The sequence below is a fragment of the Mastacembelus armatus genome, chromosome 6, assembly GCF_900324485.2.
Source record: "Mastacembelus armatus chromosome 6, fMasArm1.2, whole genome shotgun sequence".
Taxonomy (NCBI): Eukaryota; Metazoa; Chordata; class Actinopteri; order Synbranchiformes; family Mastacembelidae; genus Mastacembelus; species Mastacembelus armatus.
This window is the reverse complement of record NC_046638.1, coordinates 1920258-1940800: the sequence shown is the minus strand read 5'-3', so window position 1 is coordinate 1940800 and position 20543 is coordinate 1920258. Positions and strand designations below refer to the sequence as shown.

General features: G+C 44.5%; 3 protein-coding genes across 5 annotated transcripts in view; all 3 read left to right on the top strand.

Annotated features, from left to right (window-relative positions):
* Positions 1 to 442: 442 nt before the first annotated feature.
* Positions 443 to 6111, top strand: LOC113132505 (peroxisomal succinyl-coenzyme A thioesterase-like). Of its 2 annotated transcripts, XM_026310618.2 has the most exons (12): positions 443 to 603; positions 1333 to 1531; positions 1665 to 1764; positions 1842 to 2032; positions 2186 to 2355; positions 3185 to 3304; positions 3922 to 4004; positions 4574 to 4667; positions 5038 to 5121; positions 5268 to 5409; positions 5517 to 5658; positions 5774 to 6111. In XM_026310618.2, exons 2-11 carry the CDS (start codon positions 1339 to 1341, stop codon positions 5651 to 5653), a joined length of 1314 nt encoding a protein of 437 aa, XP_026166403.1. In that variant the 5' UTR covers positions 443 to 603; positions 1333 to 1338; the 3' UTR covers positions 5654 to 5658; positions 5774 to 6111. The 2 variants fall into 2 exon arrangements, with proteins under 2 accessions (XP_026166403.1, XP_026166404.1); XM_026310619.2 differs by lacking the exon at positions 5774 to 6111 and having other exon boundaries at positions 5041 to 5121; positions 5517 to 5653.
* A 1762-nt stretch (positions 6112 to 7873) lies between these two features.
* On the top strand, positions 7874 to 14248 carry LOC113132506 (peroxisomal succinyl-coenzyme A thioesterase-like). The gene is made up of 11 exons (XM_026310620.1): positions 7874 to 7973; positions 9373 to 9571; positions 9705 to 9804; positions 9880 to 10070; positions 10658 to 10827; positions 11212 to 11331; positions 11651 to 11733; positions 11885 to 11978; positions 12085 to 12165; positions 12312 to 12453; positions 12561 to 14248. Exons 2-11 carry the CDS (start codon positions 9379 to 9381, stop codon positions 12695 to 12697), a joined length of 1311 nt encoding a protein of 436 aa, XP_026166405.1. The 5' UTR covers positions 7874 to 7973; positions 9373 to 9378; the 3' UTR covers positions 12698 to 14248.
* Positions 14249 to 14565: 317 nt separating this feature from the next.
* grm8b (glutamate receptor, metabotropic 8b) overlaps positions 14566 to 20543 on the top strand; it is an 80671-nt gene continuing 74693 nt past the window's right edge. For both annotated transcript variants that reach the window (XR_003295902.1, XM_026310617.1), the window contains exons 1-2: positions 14566 to 15335; positions 17377 to 18191. Coding sequence is in view for 1 of the 2 variants with exons in the window: in XM_026310617.1 (XP_026166402.1) it covers positions 17655 to 18191 (537 nt within the window). In the remaining variant the exon portion in view is untranslated. The remainder of the gene's footprint in view (positions 15336 to 17376; positions 18192 to 20543) is intronic.

The window sequence follows — 20543 nt, the reverse complement described above, 5'->3', positions numbered from 1 at the left end:
TTATGCCTCAGAGGAACCAGACATTTCAGGATTTAGGTACACAGACAGCACTAACCAGTAGTAAGAAAAATATCTCATCATAATTTATCTTTACAGTCCAGTGCTGTGTAGTCTATAAAACATCAGGATTAGAGCAAAAACACAGCTCAATAATAAATTAATATATATAATCTATTAGCTGATGTGCAGATAAAGGCCATAGCAGAACTAGTTAGCCCATGTTTATAACCTGAAGGGGCTAGTGACAATATCTTTAAGTTAATTTATACTTAATAATAAAGCATCATAATTCATAAAGTGATAATATGGTTTTCTGTAACATAACAGTCAGTAAAATCCAAAGTTTTTGTTGACAGTTTGAAAATATTTGGGTCGCAACCCGCAATGTTTGTCTTCAACCAGCTCCCGTACCCTGAAACCGGTTCCACGGTTTCTCTAGTGTCCACACGGGGTCGTGTTTCCTGGGAGTTGCCTGGATGAAAGTTCACAGTTGTCATACCTGTGGATATTTACACACGGTCTTTATAAAGTCTTTTAACAGCGGGGTGAGCAGACGGACGACACAATTCCGGACGAAGCTAAACCCGTCAGTCTGCCCGCACAGTAAGAACTCCATTCACATAACATCCATTTTAAGCGACACCTCGCAGTTTGGACATATGTGAGTTTTTGTGGCTTATATCCACATGTTATGTGAAGATAACTAAAATATTTCTAAGCCGTTGTTCTCCAGTGGAAGCAGCCTAGCTAACTCTCCGACTTCTTCTGAGGTTACTGCGAGGAAACTAATGAAAAAGATGTTTTTAAAACATCTTCAAATATTGAATGGGGTTCTGCAGTTCTTGCTAAATGGTTCAGTAGAGCAAATGTGACCAACAGCCATAATAAGGAGTGTCTGAGGTCACTGCTGTTAGTCTCTACATGTTTATTCACATGGCTAAATGTGAAAATAACCATTAACTAGATTAAATACCTGGTCAGTTAAAGTGTGCACACCTTCGTTCAACAGTGTTACTGAGTGGACCTTTACACACATTTATACACTTCAACTGTGGGTCTGCACATGGACTCAGTGTTTCATTAAATTGTTCATTTAACAGCAGTAAGTGTTTAAAGTGTGTGTGTGTGTGTAAAGTTCACTGTGATGTCTGTCTGTAAAAACGTTTGACTCTTGTCTATGACATAAAAACCTGTTAATGCTTAAACTTTGCGGGTCAATACCTAACAGAGTTAGACTGAATGTGCTGATTGTTTCGTTTCTACGTGGTTTTAGGATTGATGCTGTTTTTCTGCACGTTTTGACACGTCTGGTTATTTTATCTCTCTGCTCAGTTCAGGATGGACGTGAAGTCTTGTGTGAACCTGTGGGTCCAGCCGACCAGAGGACTCATGGATGAGAAGTTCGTTGTCCTGGTCCAGAACGTCCTCCCTGGTTCCCAGCTGACCGTCCGTGCCTTCCACCGGTGTGAGGACGGACACAGCTGGGAGGCGTTCGCTCACTACAATGCCAACACCAGCGGGACTGTGAACGGTACGTGGTTCAGTACTTAGAGAGGGAAATTAGAAATGTTTCTCTAGAAACATTTTAAAAGTAAATATGGGAAATGGATGGAAAGAATAAACATCAAGATGTAAAATAGTTTTTGATATTTTTTCCTTTACAGTTGCAGAAGATCTCAGTCTGGGTGGGACATATTCTGGGGTTGAACCGATGGGTCTCCTGTGGAGCCTCAGACCAGTTCCAGGCAGTAAACCTGGACTCAGGTAGGTCAAGCAGACAAGAATCAGTCAATATTGAATCAGTTCTCAGCATCAGTGCTGACTCTCCCACTGTCCCTCAGGATGAGGAAGATGAATGTCCAGACTCCCATGGAGGTCACGATCTCAGTGTACCAGGGTCACCAGACTGAGGGCTTCATGGATCAGGAGCCACTGGCCGGTGTGATGGTAGAGCGCTGGTACATGGCACCCGGTGTCCGCAGGATCCCGATCACAGAAGGCGGACTCAGCGCGACCCTCTTCCTGCCCTCAGGTAGGACCAAGAGAGGGTCAGAGATGTTCTTTGGGTGCAGATCAGACCGGAGTCCTGGAACTGGATGTGATCTGCAGCAGGCAGCCAGTGCAAAAACATCCAAAGTCATTGTCGTGTAAACTGACTGTTTTGGTGTCTTTGACTTGTCTGAAGGACCTGGACCTTTCCCCGGCCTCCTGGACCTGTGGGGGGGTGGAGGGAAGTTGGTGGAGTACCGTGCGGCGCTGCTGGCCTCCCACGGCATCGCCTCCCTGGCTCTCGACTACCTGACACCTAAAATCACCATGGAAAAAGGAAAGATGGTGGACAACCAGTACTTTGAGGTAAACCTGGTGAATCCCAAAACAACTTTTTGTAAAAACCTTCCTGTGTTTGTCACTAGAGAGCACCACATCCCCACGTTTGTCATCACTTAGCTCTGACACATTATCATCTTATTAATTACTTGTACTTGACAGAAATTAAACCAACTACATCAAACTTTTATGGTTAATATTTTCTGGTGATTACACTCTCTAAATATTACACATCTAACCTTTAAGTCTATAAACAACAGGTGTGTCAGTGACCAGTGTCAATAAACCCATAAACACTGGTGCAGAGGTTCATTCACCTTCACGCTGTCGGACAGAGACACATTAGGTTCAGTTGGTTTAGTCCTTAGGTAACATCAGTTTACATGTGTTTTATGTGTTTTATATTTGGACTGCAGATTAACCACAGTGTTAGGAATTTGCCTTTGGGGGCCTTTTCTGTACAAAACACTCAACTGTCAAACGGCGAAGCCTCGAATTAGGTGACGAAATTATTAGTGACGAAAAAACTGATGAGATGCCAGAAAAGTCAACATGAGCCTCAGGACGGGCAGCAGGACAGATGTGTGACTAAACAGTCAGATTGGTCAGGAACATGACAGCACAGCCTCATTACAGCAGCTGGATTCACACTGATGGTCCTGCTGCCAAGACATGATCAGAGTCGGTTTATGGAAATCTGTGGTCAATTAGACCAATCAGATTTGGGTTTTGTTCAGCCATCAGAAGGTCGTGACATTAACACAGACTAAAATACAAACAAACCTTTTGTCTCCATCGCCACAGTCTTAACCTGTTTCAGCTGTAACTGTTTGTTTTGTCACGTGTGTTCGTGCAGACGGCCTACAGAGTCCTGCAGCAGCATCCTCAGATCCTCGGCAGCAGGATCGCCATGTTGGGCCTTTCCTTCGGCACCAGTGTCACTCTGAGAATGGCTGCTTACTCCCAGGTTCTTAAGGTGAGACAACTTATTTCCATCATCCTAAATTTGACATTTGGAAAATCTGTGTATTTGTTTTCCTGCCAAGACTTAGAGGAGAAGGTTGATAAGCTGGGTGGCACTAAACTGTTTTCATGGCTGGAACTGCAAATTGTTTGGATAAACAGTCTGTAGCAGGTGAAAATCAAATGACATGAAGAAACTGACCTAAAGTCAAACAGTTCAAAGTTTTATTTATGTTTCTAACCCAACGTTTGACCAGTCCAACGGCTGAGAAACAGAAGGAAGTTGAAAGTTTTATTCATCGAACAATTGAATAAAAAGTATAAAAGTTATCAAAATAAAAGTCATAGCATAAATCTATCAGTGAGTAAAGAGAAAGACACACCAAGCTGTCTTTTAAGTTTCCTTGCAGGAGACACTCAGCTCCATCCCCAGCTTCTCAGCCATTTCAGGCCCAAACTGTAGAAGGAGACGCGAACAGAAAAAGATTATTTGAAGCTGCTTTATTATTTTGTTGTGTTTCTCTGTCCTGTGTCTCTTATTAGAACCTGCTTGTCCCATGAAATCATGTTCATGTTCCTGCAGATCTGGGATGAACCTCTGTCTATTTAAAGCGTGTGTGTGTCTCCCAGCCCAGGTGTGCAGTGTGTATCAGTGGGAGCCATGTGCAGCCTGTCGATGGATCTCTGGAACAAGTAATGGTTTTCTTTGCTGAGTAAGTTCGTCTGCTGTCAGGTAGGATTTCTGTTCAACAGCTCAGCCGCCGTTGGTCGGACCGTTGACGTCAGTGCTGCGATCCTGAGCGCAAACCTTATATTTATATCCCTGTTAGTGTTAGTTTGATCAGCAAAAATAATATGCAGATTTCCACATTTTCCCACCATGCAGTGTGAAATCAGAAAAACAAGCTGCATTATTCAAATTGTTGCTTTGGCTTGTTGAGGTCACTGAAGCCTTATGTGAATCAACAAAACATGATGACAGCATCAGCACCCAAGTGGTTATGGATCCAAAAGTACATCTTCATTTATTTAGTGTATTTAGTCATTTAATGAGTGTGTTATGTTCTCTTGTCCGTGTTGTTGCTGAGCATATAACACACTCGCTTCAAAGGGGCACTTCAGTGTAAAACTGTAATTAAAACTGTGAGTAATTCTGAGATATTTGACCAATACCAGCCCTGGATTGGTCACGTCTGAGCTCGGTCTATCTTGGTCAAAATTTAGGAAAATTATGTAAATCTTGTTTTTTTTTTTTTTTTTTTTTTTTATTCTGTCAAATCAGAAATGCTGTGAAAACGCGATTCAGCGAACAGGACGAGGTGATCTGGCGAGATCTGCTGCAGCCCATTCCCACAGACCCCACACTCAAAGTGGACGTGAGTACCACCATGAACCAGGATGTCTCAGGTGTCTTTTCTTAGCTTCTGCAGGTTCAGGATTACAGTTAAATGGGTTTAAAAGTGGAGAAAGGTGAGGTGAGTTTAATTCTTTTTAAATCAAAGCAGTTGTGTGTCAGTTGTTCTTGTGTTTGCATCTGTAGAATCACATTTTTGGAGACCTAACACCAAGATGGACGAATTTGTATTAATGCACCTTGATTTGTGGTGAAAAAAAAAAACTGAGCACTGGATCTATGAGTAAAGTCCACAGACTATATGATTCCTGAGGTGATGGAAAGTGATGCATGACAGTTCAAAGCTGCAGCAGGTGAAGACATGCAAAGAGCTGCTGCTGTTTGTCTCCAAGCAGGTTGGAAGAATCCAGTGTCCTCTGCTGCTGGTTGTAGGTGAGGACGATCAGAACTGGCCTGCCCTCGAGTCTGCAATGGACGTGAGTTCATGGACGTGATGACGTCCTGTGTGATTTTCTTTGTCTTTACTATTTTTTTTCTCATATCTCAAGATCTCAAGTCTGACAAAGTGCTGAATTCTCAAACACTCTGACAAATATGATGCTCTGAACTTTCTGTTTTCCAGATGAAGGAGATGATGGAGCGGGCGGGGAACAGCCACCTGCTGACTGTCCTGTCCTATCCCAACGCCGGTCACCTGATCGAACCTCCATACGCGCCACATGCCCGAGCCAGCAGCTTCAGATCAGTGAGCACAGGTATCAAAGGTGGGTTCACCTTCAGACTGGGAAAGTGTACGCAGAGCCAGAAACTCCCTGAATGAACTTTAGTGCAGAAATCAGGACCTGAGTTGTGTTGCCTTTTGTTTTCGCAGTAATGGCTCTGTGGGGCGGAGAGACGGCGGCACATGCTCGTGCTCAGGAAGACGCCTGGAGGAAGATGCTGGTCTTTTTGAAGGCGAATCTGTACGGCGGCACAAACCCTGGAGCAGCCTCGCTTTCAAACCTGTAACCAAGGTGCTGACTGAGAAAGTCACTTGGTGGGAGGAGTCATTTGGGGGTGTGCCGGTTCTGGATATAAAAGAGGTTTTGTGTTACTCAGGCCTTTGTTTCTTTTCTGTGCTTTTCTTAGGCCTAGTTTCCTGGTTTCTATCTGGCTGACTATAGGACCTTGTGGCTGTATCAACAATGTCCGGTCGTCCGGCTGTGTTGACAATCCAAAACTCTGATATTTACTTCACAATGACACAAACACAGAAAGGCAGGAGATGGTCAGAGCGCAGCAGGAGCTGGAGCATTTGACTGATGAAGGACCACAATGATTAATCCATAGGAAATGTAGATACATGTTGTGCAGATGAATCAGGACAGAAACGTGTTCAGGCAACTATCACCTGTCCAGACATATTGAACAGTGATCGATGAACCTGACTTACTCTTCTGGTTAATAAATCCTCTTTATGTTTTAGGTTTAATGTGGATTCTTTTACATTTATATCACTTTTCATTTAAAGGTGACAGGGTGATGGAAAAGTGGCCAAGTGGAATTTGAAAGACGTATTTTAATCCAACAGTGAAATTATTTTTCTGTAATAAATGTCACTTTGAATGACTGAACTAAAACTGTCAGATTTGCAGTTTTAACACTGGGCTAACCTTAAACATTTGTCACGTGACCATGTTCTATCCAAGACCTTCAGACAGACTGATCAGGTGGATAGAACAGCAAGAAGGTCCCGGGTTCGAATCCCCTTCGACCCTGGGTCCTCTGTGTGTGTAGTTTCCATGTTCCCCGGTTAATTGGTGGCTCTAAATGATTAAACTGAAGACAAACCACGACAGGACAAATAAACTCCGGGTCCCCCTGAAGATGTCGCAGGCTCACATCTCTCCACCATCTCACCCAAAAGCCGCTTTCTTTCTTTATTTTGTCCCTTTTCGCGCATCTTGTGCTGCAGGTATGTATTAGTACAAGGACACGCGAGAACCGGGCTGATCTCGCGGTTTTTGCTGAACCAGGTCTGTTGCCAGAAGCGCAGGGACTTGCGTGAAGTCGTGACCTGCGTTGTTCCCGGCCGTGCGCGTCCTGATGACTGTCACAGACTGAAAATCTGCGCAATTGATCAGGAGCAGCGTTTGTGCGTGTCCCCGCACCAGGTGTCCTCATTGTCGAACCGTAAGAACTGGCTCCCTGATGGTTTATGAGTCTTCAGAAAGAAGCTGAACGAACGTTTCTTGTTATGATCAGAATATTCCTGCAGCTTGGCTGGAATTTCTTTGTTTTAATGACATTATAATATTTAGCACATGATCACTCATGGACTCATGGATGAGAAGTTCGTTGTCCTGGTCCAGAAGGTCCTCTCTGGTTTCCAGCTGACCGTCCGTGCCTTCCACCGGTGTGGAAAATAGTTTTTGATATTTGAAATGTAAATCTGGAGTTGGAAGCTTAACTTGTTTAGATTTAAAAACTATTCAAAATTGGTGGAAAGGGTGGGAAGAGAATGATATGAAGAAGTAGAAATAAACTGGCTTTCAATTGCTAAAGAAAGAAAACAGGGTAGTGAAGGAAAAAAGAACTAAAGGATTTAAATATATGTGTTAAAGAAAGAAAGGGAAGAATGAAACAGCAAAAGCTGAGAAAACTTCACCTCACAAAATGGACGACTACAGAAAAACTATAAGACCTATCAAAATAATTCTTTCACTAACAGAGCCAGGAGGCTTCAACGAAGAGACTGTATGGTGGTTTAGTGGTTAGCACTGTTGCCTCACAGCAAGAAGGTTCCTGGTTTGAAACCCATCAGGGGCCTTTCTGTGTGGAGTCTGCATGTTCTCCCTGTGCTTGTGTGGGTTTTCTCCAGGTCCTCTGGTTTCCTCCCACAGTCCAAAAACATGTATGTCAGGTTGATTGGTGACTCTAAATTGCCCATAGGAGTGAGTGTGAGTGTGTGAGGTTGTTGGTCTCTATGTGGCCCTGTGATGGACTGGGGACCTGTCCAGGGTGGACCCCTGCCTTTCACCCAAAGAGAGCTGGGATAGGCTCCAGCAGGTCCCTGGGACCCTGGTTAGGAATAAGGGGGTTTAGAAAATGGATGTAGTGAAGTCCAAGTTTCTATCTGGAATGTCAGTGGCCCGACAGTGTCCTCTGGTGGTGCAGACACAGTGGTGATTCTGTGGGTGGAGACTGGTTTAATAAAACTCGGTTTATTTGCTGTTGGACAGTTTGAATGACACGTGTTTGTGTGCAGACGCTGTCGGGAGTTTAACAAATCAAAATCAAGCCTCAGACGACAAACCTGAAGACATCAGCTCCTCACACTGGTTGTGCAGTGAGTAGTTTATCAGAATTCTAATACATTGTTTTTGTCTTTAACCCTGCTATTCAAAATGATTCTGCTTTAACTGTGGATTTCTGCTAAAAGAAATAGTATGCAGTATTACAACAAGGCAGTACACTCTATCTGGACCTCCTGTGTTTCCTTCTGAGGTCTTTGATGTGGTCCCCTGGTTTGATGATGGTCCATTGGTGTGGGTACAGTGTCTATGACCTACCTGTAAATTCAAGAAAACAAAAGGCAAAGTTTCTCAATATCTAACACTGGCTCCCTCGTTGATGTGCTAGTGGAATAATATTTGTAGTAGAATATGGCAGTAAGGGAAGGTTATTTGCATTGTCTATGAGTGGAAGCAACTGAGTGTGAGAAATAAAACTCAAAGATCTCATCTCACGGTCTTTGCCTCAACATGTTCTAACTCCTAACTAATAGAAAAGGTGTAGACTAAAATAGAAACTAAACTACTGTATTTTATACTCTATATTCAGCCACACTTGGAATTTATTGGAACATAATCAATAATGTCGCAAATGTCTCCAATTCCTTCTGATTAATACTAAATTAGCAGAAAAACTGTCACGGGTTGCGGGTGGTGTGGTGAGAAGGAGGAAAGGTGAGGACCCAAGTGCAGACAACGACACGCTTTATTCCCAGACTCAGGCGGGGAAAATTCTCCGCCACACGGCGGGCAAGCAGGCAAGGGCAGATCCAAGACAAACACACTTCTACAAGTTACTCACTCAGTTCAGAACATTCAGTGCCATGCACGCAATGATCCAGCGAGGAACACAGGAACAAGGGAGGTATAAATAGGGGAACACAAGTGGTAATCGAAACACAGGTGAACATAACGGGGACAGGTGAAACTCATGAACATAATTACACCAAGCTGCCAGAGACCCGAATGGGGGGAAAACAGGAAGTCATTACAAAACAAGAGTCCTCTGGCAGGAAGTCCCAAAGGGGAATCATGACAAAAACTTCTGTTTCTCTGTGTTGAAACCCTGTACTTTTACTTCAAAGTGTAGGAATGCTTCCTCTGTTGCTGATTAGTATTCAGTGTTAGTTTTATTTTAGTAAACTGTAGCTGGAAATACTGGTTCACTGGCGTTAGACAGAAGCTCAACCTCAAAAAGGCAAGTAAACTATTTACCTGTTATAACACAACCCTGAAATTCCTGCAGCTGAGAAGACTGACTCATGGGAGTGTTTTGGCTTCAATCTTCTCTATCTAATTTAAAGATACATAAATATCGTATTGTAATTACTGATATAATCACTGACATATCGGCCCAAATTACTACTTAATTCAGTAAAAACAAAAAAGGTGAAACTTTTGTTTTGGTTTAACTTTGCTCTTGTTTTCACATATTTATTTTATCTCTCTGCTCAGTTCAGGATGGACGTGAAGTCTTGTGTGAACCTGTGGGTCCAGCCGACCAGAGGACTCATGGATGAGAAGTTCGTTGTCCTGGTCCAGAACGTCCTCCCTGGTTCCCAGCTGACCGTCCGTGCCTTCCACCGGTGTGAGGACGGACACAGCTGGGAGGCGTTCGCTCACTACAATGCCAACACCAGCGGGACTGTGAACGGTACGTGGTTCAGTACTTAGAGAGGGAAATTAGAAATGTTTCTAGAGAAACATTTTAAAAGTAAATATGGGAAATGGATGGAAAGAATAAACATCAAGATGTAAAATAGTTTTTGATATTTTTTCCTTTACAGTTGCAGAAGATCTCAGTCTGGGTGGGACATATTCTGGGGTTGAACCGATGGGTCTCCTGTGGAGCCTCAGACCAGTTCCAGGCAGTAAACCTGGACTCAGGTAGGTCAAGCAGACAAGAATCAGTCAATATTGAATCAGTTCTCAGCATGTGCTGACTCTCCCACTGTCCCTCAGGATGAGGAAGATGAATGTCCAGACTCCCATGGAGGTCACGATCTCAGTGTACCAGGGTCACCAGACTGAGGGCTTCATGGATCAGGTGCCACTGGCCAGTGAGATGGTAGAGCGCTGGTACATAGCACCCGGTGTCCACAGGATCCCGATCACAGAGGACGGACTCAGCGCGACCCTCTTCCTGCCCTCAGGTAGGACCAGGGGAGGGTCAGAGATGTTCTGTGGGTGCAGATCAGACCGGAGTCCTGGAACTGGATGTGATCTGCAGCAGGCAGCCAGTGCAAAAACATGCAAAGGCACTGAGAGATGTTCTTTGGGTGGACCATGACCAGTGACCTGGATGTTACTATAGTTGTATTTTCTTTATGTCTTGCAGTTTCTTAGATAAACATGAATCTTCTAGATGAACCAAGTTTACCATAAAGCCTCCGTACAACTTTGGGCCTAAGTTCAATGAGCAGCTGATTTGAAGTTGTGCAATCCAAAAACAGCCTGCTCCAAAATTCAAGTGTTGTCAGAAATTTAAGATCAAAATCTCACAGAGTTCCTCCTGCTATGATCCACATCTGTAAATGGACCAATGAGATTAGATCATGAAATCAGCCAATTTTGAAAATGCCAGATAAACTGGAGCCATCTGGCTCAGTCTAATGCTGCTTCATGTTAGTTGCTGCTGGCAGGAAGGAAACACAAGTGGTCACAGAGTTGCAGAAACTCTACAAACACAAACTAACAGGGAAATTTTCGGGACGTTTTGATGTCTTTGACTTGTCTGAAGGACCTGGACCTTTCCCTGGCCTCCTGGACCTGTGGGGGGGTGGAGGGAAGTTGCTGGAGTACCGTGCGGCGCTGCTGGCCTCCCACGGCATTGCCTCCCTGGCTCTAGACTACCTGACACCTAAAATCACCATGAAAACGGGCAGGATGGTGGACGACCAGTACTTCGAGGTAAACGAAACTGGACTGGTGTTTACGTCCGTGTGAAGAATGTAACGGTCAGTGCATATTTCTGCTGAACACAGTCAAAACTTTTACAACCTGCTGTCGTACACCAGAGCTGTTTGACGACCCAGTCAACAACCCCGAACTCGAACAGTGTGTTTGATTTCTACACAGGGGTGTTCATGAGTCCTTATTCTGAGCAAAGCCCCCAACAAGATTTTTGCCACAACAGACTCCATATAAAAAATCCTCTCTACAGTTCACAAATGGTTTCATGAAATAATTGTTTGAGGTTAAATCAGAACAAAGAACAGTGACAATTTTCAAATCTCAGTTTGTTCAGAGCCTGGTCTCTGTGTTTAAGCTGTTTTGTCTCATGTGTTCGTGCAGACGGCCTACAGAGTCCTGCAGCAGCATCCTCAGATCCTCGACAGCAGGATCGCCATGTTGGGCCTTTCCCTCGGCGGCAGTATCGTCTTCAAAACAGCTGCTTACTCCCAAGTTATCAAGGTAGGACACTTGAATTATCGATCAAAGGTTTGGGCTGATCTCAGTTTTATAAAACTGTTTGTAGGTCATTGTGGTGTCTGTGTCTCTGAAGTTGAAGCATAACACAAATAAACATGTGGATTAACAACCATTGGCATTAAGTGAATTTAATCTCCACAGCGATGATGTGTTGACGGTGGCGTAAGGTTTTAACAGGTTTTTCTGTTCTGTGTCACTTACAGGAAACTGCTCATCCACTAAAAATATTTCTGATTGTATTTATTCCTCAGCTGATTCTGTGTGACCCTCTGAATATTTAACGTGTGTGTTTGTGACCCAGCTCAGTTGTGCAGTGTCTATTAATGGAAGTCATGTGCAGCCAGTTGATGCATCTCTGGATGAAATGATACTTTTCTTTAAAGAGTAAGTTGAAAACACATGTGGACTAAGTTCATACGAAACAAATGAAGTCATAAGGGGTTTGTACACGTGATCGATAATCAAATCCTGAGTAATGTCATCGATCAGAATCTGGGAAGTTGAAGGACTTTGTTTATTTTTTCTGTCCAATCAGAAATGCTGAGAAGTGTCGATCCACCGAGCAGAACGAAGTGATCTTCCGAGATCTGCTGCTGCCCATCCCCACCGACCCCACGCTCAAAGTGGATGTGAGTATCATGAGCTGGTTTTCTGTCAGTTTTCCTCCTGTATGAAGATTCAAAGCTGCAGCAGGTGAAGACATGCAAAGAGCTGCTGCTGTTTGTCTCCGAGCAGGTTGCAAGAATCCAGTGTCCTCTGCTGCTGGTTGTAGGTGAGGACGATCAGAACTGGCCTGCCCACGAGTCTGCAATGGACGTGAGTTCATGGACGTGATGACGTCCTGTGTGATTTTCTTGGTCTTTACTATTTTTTTTCTCATATCTCAAGATCTCAAGTCTGACAAAGTGCTGAATTCTCAAACACTCTGACAAATATGATGCTCTGAACTTTCTGTTTTCCAGATGAAGGAGATGATGGAGCGGGCGGGGAACAGCCACCTGCTGACTGTCCTGTCCTATCCCAACGCCGGTCACCTGATCGAACCTCCATACGCGCCACATGCCCGAGCCAGCAGCTTCAGATCAGTGAAGTCACATGAGACTGGTGGGTTCACCTTCAGACTGGGAAAGTGTACGCAGAGCCAGAAACTCCCTGAATGAACTTTAGTGCAGAAATCAGGACCTGAGTTGTGTTGCCTTTTGTTTTCGCAGTAATGGCTCTGTGGGGCGGAGAGACGGCGGCACATGCTCGTGCTCAGGAAGACGCCTGGAGGAAGATGCTGGTCTTTTTGAAGGCGAATCTGTACGGCGGCACAAACCCTGGAGCAGCCTCGTTTTCTAAGCTGTAACCAAAGCGAGGTCTAATGATTATCAAGCTGCTGAGAGAGAACGCAGAATGTTCTGTTAGATCTGAGCTGGTTAATCATCTACAAGCACCAGTTTGTCTAGATAAAGAATTTATCCACCAGCTCTGCTGTATCTTTACTTCATACCACTACAATATGTAGTAACTGGCACATACTGGGACATACTGGGACATGCTGGCACATACTGGCACATACTGGCACATACTGGCACATACTGGCACATACTGGCACATACTGGGACATACTGGGACATACTGGCACATACTGAGACATGTCCCAGTACTGAGACATACTGGGACATACCTGGACATACTGGAACATACTGAGACATACTGGGACATACTTGGACATACTGGCACATACTGGGACATACTGGACATACTGAGACATACTTGGACATACTGGGGCATACTGAGACATACTACCACGTACTGAGACATACTGAGACATACCGGAACATATTGGCACATACTGAGACATACTGGGACATACTTGGACATACTGGGACATACTTGGACATACTGGGACATACTGGACATACTTGGACATACTGGGACATACTACCACGTACTGAGACATACTGAGACATCCTGAGACATACTGGGACATACCGGAACATATTGGCACATACTGAGACATACTGGGACATACTTGGACATACTGGGGCATACTGAGACATACTACCACGTACTGAGACATCCTGAGACATACTGGGACATACCGGAACATATTGGCACATACTGAGACATACTGGGACATACTTGGACATACTGGGGCATACTGAGACATACTACCACGTACTGAGACATACTGAGACATACTGGGACATACCGGAACATATTGGCACATACTGAGACATACGGGGACATATTGGCATATACTGGACATACTGAGACATACTGGGACATACCTGGACATACTGGGACATACTTGGACATACTGGGACATACCTGGACATACTGGCACATACTGGGACATACTGGCACATACTGGCACATACTGAGACATACTGGCACATACTGGACATACTGAGACATACTGGGACATACTGGGACATACCTGGACATACTGGCACATACTGGGATATACTGGCACATACTGGACATACTGAGACATACTGGGACATACCTGGACATACTGGACATACTGAGACATACTGGGACATACCTGGACATACTGGCACATACTGGGACATACTGGGATATATACTGGTGTCTGTTAACTCTTGTCTGTTACCCTGTGACTGTAACTGTTATTTTCCTGAGGATTCAGTATCACACAACCAGCTCTTTCTGTTATTTACTGTCACTGATATAAATGGGTGGACAAAATATTAGAAACATTTGTCACGATTATGCAGTGATGAACACATCCTCCAAACTGATCTTACAGTTGAAAGAACGTTTCTCTGCAACAGTTCTAACAGAACCTGAACATTATCACCTTGATGAAAGAAGACTAGACTTTCTTTTATCGTGGTGTCCCTAATAAACTGACCACTGAGAGCAGATTTATCATTTGACTGCATCTCATTGTCAGTTAGGGATATCCTTCCTGAAACGTGTCAGTGAAACATCTTTATGAGTGACTGGAGGTGAACTTCAACCTTTAATCTTGTGTGGAGGAACCTTTGACACAAGATGGATTGACCTGTTTACATCTTGTTCCTCATTTTCCTCTTCTCACTTCTTCTCTGCTAGCAGGGCCCAGAAATCACTCTGCTGAGGTCCAAGATGAAATAAGACAGACATGGATGATTTATAAAACAATCACAAAAACACAAACGAGATGTTCTGTACTTTTACTTAGGTAGGATTTTGAATTTTACTTATTTGTGCACTGATGTTTTTTCACTGAACAGCATGGTCTGGTCTGGTCTGAGCCACTCGCAGCGGTCTGTTCTTGACTGGGTGCAGTTGTGCTGTTTGTCCGCTGGGGGGCGTCCTGCCTCCATCTCTACTGCTCCCCCCCAGCAGCTTCACTCTAGCTCCGTGATGAAGCTCCTGAACTTCATGTGTTCCTGCACGAACCACACTCACGTCCCTCCTCTCCGGTTCCATGTGCCTGTGAGGATGTAGTTCTCCCGCTCCATCAGGACCAGGATCATGATGTCCCTGTTGAGACAGGAGACCGGCTCTGTGACCGGGGAACTTCATGGGCTCCTCGGAGTCCCATCAGCTTGAACTCAGCTGGTGTGATGATCCTGGAGCCTGCCGTGTTTCCTGTGACGCAGGACAGCCCCGCCGCGCCGCGCCGCGCAGCACCGCGCACTTCAGAAAGCCCCGAGGAACCAAACGCGCGTCCGTGATTTCGGTCTTCTGGACCAAACCTGATGTGAACATGTCTATCCTGTGCTCAGCAGTCTGATCTGAGCGCTGTGTGCAGGACGACAGGGGGACCCGGGCTCCGGAGGAATTCACCGCGTCTCTCAGGACCAGGACCACGACCAGCTTTGTAACTGCAGCAACAGACAAAAGTGCATTTGGATTCTCTTGAATTTTATTTTACCTGCTGATCTAGACTCATTTTTTGTGATGTGACAAACTGCTGGAAACATAAAACATCTGGCTGACCTGTGACACTGAGGGAGGAAACACCTGCGCCCGCTGCGGAGAGAAAGGTACCTGAACGCAGCACGATATTTAGTATCGAACTGATTTAACAGATTGAAAAAATATCAATTAACAAAGTCTGGGTTCAGCTTATTGATCAGTGACGCTCTGTGACATGATCTTCACTGAGACAGCCTCCACATGAACGTCTTATAAACCCACTAGTAAAGTCACTCAATCGATCGATCGATCGATCAGTCAGTGTGCATCGGTTCACAGGCACTAGGGTTGTGTTTCAGCTGGTTCCAGATCAGTTTCGCAGTTTTATGATTTCCGCTGATTCTGAGGGAATGCAACTTGAGCTCGTGCCGATTCGTCGGTGCGTGTGTGTGTGTCACGAAGTGTGTTTCAGAAGCCAAACGTGTGCGTGTGCTCGTGAAAGGGTCAGTATGTGCGTGTGCGCGTCTTGGTGATGCCTTTGCCATATGCGTCCCTGTATGTGCGCCACGCATAGGCCATAACTGTGAAACAAGCCTATTTGTGCTCGTGCGTGTAAATTTGTGTTTGTGGACCCGAAGCCTACGTGCACGCGCATCCATTATTATTATGATTATTGTTATTATTGGCGAGTGTGTGCGCCCCCGGCTTTTCGTTGGAGAATGGAGAGATGAAAACGTGCGTGCGCGCAAGTGTTTAATCGTGCGTGATGTGTTTGCGTGTAAAAACGCACGTGCACGCAGATCTATGCGGCTGCCTCTGTTGAAGAGTTTGAGAAATCGTTTTTACGATGTGAGACACTGGGGCTGGTGCATTTATGGCGCAAAAATGTAAAACCAAAGAAAAACAAAGAGGAGGAGGCAGAAGAAGAAAAGAAAAATGAGTGGAACCATCCTGATAAGAGCAGAGCGACTTGATTTACTTTAAGCTTTTACAGTAATATACAACAAAACCTTCAGACAGAAAGAAACTCACATTTTAACCAACATTACTGACTCCTTTAAAATAGAGTACATGGCCAAAAGTATGTGGACAGAGATGTTCCAGCGACATGTCATGACTCAAACACATATTTGTCAATGAGATTCACCACTCTGTGTCTCATTTGCTTCTTTATTGAATGGGAATAATTTCCACACAGTCTTTAAACAAGCAGCAATAAGGGCTGAACATAACTAAACTACCACAGTGATGCATGAAGAAGGTTTATATACATATAGAGAGGCTAACACAGATGCACATCTGACTAAATGAATAAATAAAAATGTCTGTCACTGAAATGAAACTTGCAAACAAAGACTCGTCCCTAAAAGTCTAAAACAATCAACTGTAACCAGGATTCAAGGTGGTGCACCCCCTCCTGTAACTTGGTCTGTTCCACTTCCTGCATGTGGACTACAAGAGGCCATCTTTTAGGTCATGTGAGCTTTTTGTTTGGTGAAGGATTGAAACATGAAGCCAGGAAACACAAACCGGTAAAGCACTAACAATCCTACTGGTGATGCAGAAGATGAAGCTTTCTGAAGCTCTGAGTCACTTTAAAGCAGCTGAAAATGTTTCACCGCTTTGATGCAACTGACACAAAAATGGGGATTTTTCTGGGAAATACTGTCACTGCTGAAGCAAAAACTGAGTCAGTGCTGTTTATGATTTTATTATTGTGTTTACAAAAGCTTGTCTTCTCAAAGCTCACCACCTTTAAACACTTTTAAAGCAGGGAGAAAGACCCCATAGGGTGGCTGTCAATAGACCTGAAACCATCTTCTTAATTGATTAGTCTGTCAATAGGAAATCGTCAACTACCTTCAAAATGAATTCATTTATAAGTCATGTTTTCTAGGCAGGTGGCAGGTATTTCTCAGTAATTTATAAACTTGGTGATTGAGAAAACAATTGCTAATGTAAATTATTTGAACTCTGTAAAGTAACAAAGCCTGGGCTAAGTAAATATAAATGGAAAAGAAACCAGCAAAACGCTCAAGTGCTGCCCCTGGTGGTTGGAGGATGAATTACAACAGTACTGATGAATGACCCAGACATGTGACTTTGTTTCAGAGGTTTGATTATTGATTATATATTGATTGTTTCTTCCTCTGTCTGATTCTCCAACAGCTTTCTGGAAGAATGTGAAGCTGTTGTGAAGCTTCACCTCCTCCGCTGCCTCACACAGGGATGTCCGAGACAAGAACCTTTACCCGGGGAAAACCTCTGGGTCAGTGTTCGTAGGTGGGAGCACCCGCCGTGGTCGACCCTGCCCTGGGTGACGGGGGCCTCGATGGTCTGGCTTGTCCCTTCCTCGTCACTGCTCCCGTCTGCTGCTACAGCCACCTGCCTGTTGACCTTGCGATCCTATCACAGTTCCCGTTCCCTGCAGCTCCACTCACCACATCATGGCGAGGCCTTCGAAGCCTCCGATCGTCTCTGGCCGGTCCTTCCTCTCTCTGCTGATGTTTGAGAGCTGCTGGCTGTTGGGCTCTGCCTCCCAGAAACCAGCTGTGGACTCCCAGCAGCCTCAGCAGGAGTATGCCCACTCCATCCGGCTGGATGGCGACATCATCCTGGGTGGCTTGTTCCCCGTGCACGCCCGTGGTGAGAGGGGCATGCCCTGTGGTGAGCTGAAGAAGGAGAAGGGCATCCACAGGCTCGAGGCCATGCTGTTCGCCATTGACCTCATCAACAAGGACCCAGAGCTGCTGCCAAACGTGACACTCGGGGCACGCATCCTGGACACGTGTTCACGCGACACCTACGCCCTGGAGCAGTCACTCACCTTCGTCCAGGCCCTGATTGAGAGGGATGGCTCAGATGTTCGCTGTGCTAATGGAGAGCCGCCCATCTTCGCCAAGCCCGATAAAGTTGTGGGCGTCATTGGGGCGTCGGCCAGCTCCGTGTCGATCATGGTGGCCAACATCCTGCGACTGTTCAAGGTAAGAACTTGTTCTCAGGTGGCATTTCTACTGTTTGTAGTATCTTGATGTTTTTATGATTGGGTTGATGTGTTTGCTGCTGTTCTAGATCATTTGGCGTCTAAACTCAACATCTGGATTGAATGACAAACTATCAGAGAAACAGCTGTTTCAGATAAACAGCCTAGAAAAATATTTTGTCTGATTTTCCTGTAGTTGGACCAGAGAGGTCCAAAGGTTTTCATATCCATTTAAATAAAAGGAACAAGGGACAATAAATCTGGTCTTTGGGTTTTAGGCTGTAAAGGGGAAGAGAAGAAGTGTTGGAGGCATGATGTATTTTCTCAAAGCTAAACTCAGTTTATTCCAGCTGAGAGTGATTTCTCCACTGCTGTTCATGCGTATGGTCTAGTTTTGTTGGAAGAGTCTGCATCTTTAAAGTCTTTAAATACTAAGGCTTTTTTAAAATCACATCCTATTAAGTATAGCGTAAAATACAAAGACCTGGTGAAAGTTTGAAAACATTAATATAATCTCAGGTTGAACCGTTTCCACTCGCTGGAGCTAAACAGGACTTTGTTTTAAAGTGATGTCTCACCCACAGTGAAGCTTGTACACTGATTAGATCTGTTCAAAAACACACTAAATGCCCAGACTGGACTGATTGTAATAAATCATTATTGTCCCTGATTGAATCAGTAGCTTTGAGCAGTGCGGTTCCTCATCGCTTCGCCATAACACACACTACATTAGCTCCTTGTTAACAGCTTATTAAAAGGCCGAGGACGCCACAGAAACAGCCATGATGTGATAACTGCGGTAAATAAGTGGCTGCTGAGCTCCGTTAACCTTTTTAACATCAGCCCAGTTTGTGCTGAACTGATGGTGGTGGCTTGAACCAGCTGGAGTCACATCAGTATGAATGGTGACGCGACTGCTCAGCCTGGGAAAACATGAAAGGAACTTTATTGTATTAATCAGTATGCTCTTTAAACTGCACTACAATTTTACTAGATTCAGTTGCTAAAATTATAGTATGGTAAAACATAATTAGGTTGTAACCTAGTGTTGGTTTAAGACACATTATTTCTAACACCGGGCCCTAAATTAGATTTTTCTCATAAATATATCATGTGACATTTGAAGCACGTTCTTGTGGTTAAATTCTCAGTGCAAAATGTTAACTACATTTAAAATATTGCTCCTATGTGCATAAAAAACTACAACTCCCAAGGTGCATTTTGGCATGAAACATCCAGTCCAGGAAGATAGAGTGCATTTAGTTTACCAGGTGTGATCAATGTGTTTTGTATTCACAACTGTAGTGATTTGTGCTCTGACTCTGATTCTTCTCCATGGTAATGGCAGCAGAGGCTCATGGGTAATGTAGTTTTAAGAATTGTCCAACAAACAGACAGCTAATGTGTGATTTAGGAAGGTTTCAGAAGCAAAGTTGATCATAACATAAATGTATGTACCCACCACTGTGTCCAGGAATATACAGGACAAATAGTATCCTAAAGATATAATGTCTTTTTTGTTTTCCTCTGTATGGTTTGGTCCTGAGTCCATTGTGGGTTTGGACCTGATTGGCAGTATGAAAGTAAAGTAGACAAGGAAACTGATAAGACAAACTCAGAACTGTAAAACTGTCACTTAGTGGTGGAAAAACACTCATTTTTCAGGTTTTCATTAGCTTTCCCCTCCCTCCCACGCCGATAACACGTTCAGACGGCTGTTCCTTGTGGTGCGTTGACATAAAACGTGGATCCCAGCTGTTGCCTTGTCTAATCCAGTGTGTGCAGAGCGTGCAGACAAACTGTATCCGGAGGCGGCGCATTGCTGCGCACAGCAGCAAATGAATTCCACTGTGCTAAATTTGTGATGAGCTGTATGATTCATGTGCATGCGTTAGAGCCCGGCCAGCTTTAATGAAGACAGAAAGGCCCAGCATCACTTATCTAAAATTAGCTGGGATGCCTCTGGGGGGTGAGGAGCGTGAGGAGGTGGGGAACGCCAGACTGTGCTGATGCAGAGGTTTTCCTCACGCTGCTGCTGCTGCCGCTGCTCACCAGCGCTGTCACAACCTTCACAGCCTCTGTGGCCTGTCGGGGTCCCGACTGCAGCTGGGTTTGGTTGGCAACATGTTCTCAGTTAAGGGGACACGTTTAAGCTCCACTTTTATTATATTAAAATATTCCAGATTCAGGCAGTGGAATGAGAACAGATCTGAACTCATCGCTCCCTGGGAGAGTAAAGGAATCAGATCATGACAGCTGGAGCACGTCTGTACGTCACTGCAGCAAAGACCAGCTTTTCAGGGGCTGTTTTGATGCTTTAAGGCAAAGAAATGAATGAAAAAAATCTGAAATG

Coding starts and splice junctions, on each gene's coding strand:
- LOC113132505 (XM_026310618.2), top strand. CDS start 1,339: ATGGACGTGAAGTCTTGTGTGAACCTGTGGGTCCAGCCGACCAGAGGA. Junction 1,532..1,664: donor CACCAGCGGGACTGTGAACG/GTACGTGGTTCA, acceptor TTTCCTTTACAG/TTGCAGAAGATCTCAGTCTG. Junction 4,668..5,037: donor ACCCCACACTCAAAGTGGAC/GTGAGTACCACC, acceptor TTTGTCTCCAAG/CAGGTTGGAAGAATCCAGTG.
- LOC113132506 (XM_026310620.1), top strand. CDS start 9,379: ATGGACGTGAAGTCTTGTGTGAACCTGTGGGTCCAGCCGACCAGAGGA. Junction 11,332..11,650: donor CTTACTCCCAAGTTATCAAG/GTAGGACACTTG, acceptor TTTGTGACCCAG/CTCAGTTGTGCAGTGTCTAT. Junction 11,734..11,884: donor ATGATACTTTTCTTTAAAGA/GTAAGTTGAAAA, acceptor CTGTCCAATCAG/AAATGCTGAGAAGTGTCGAT.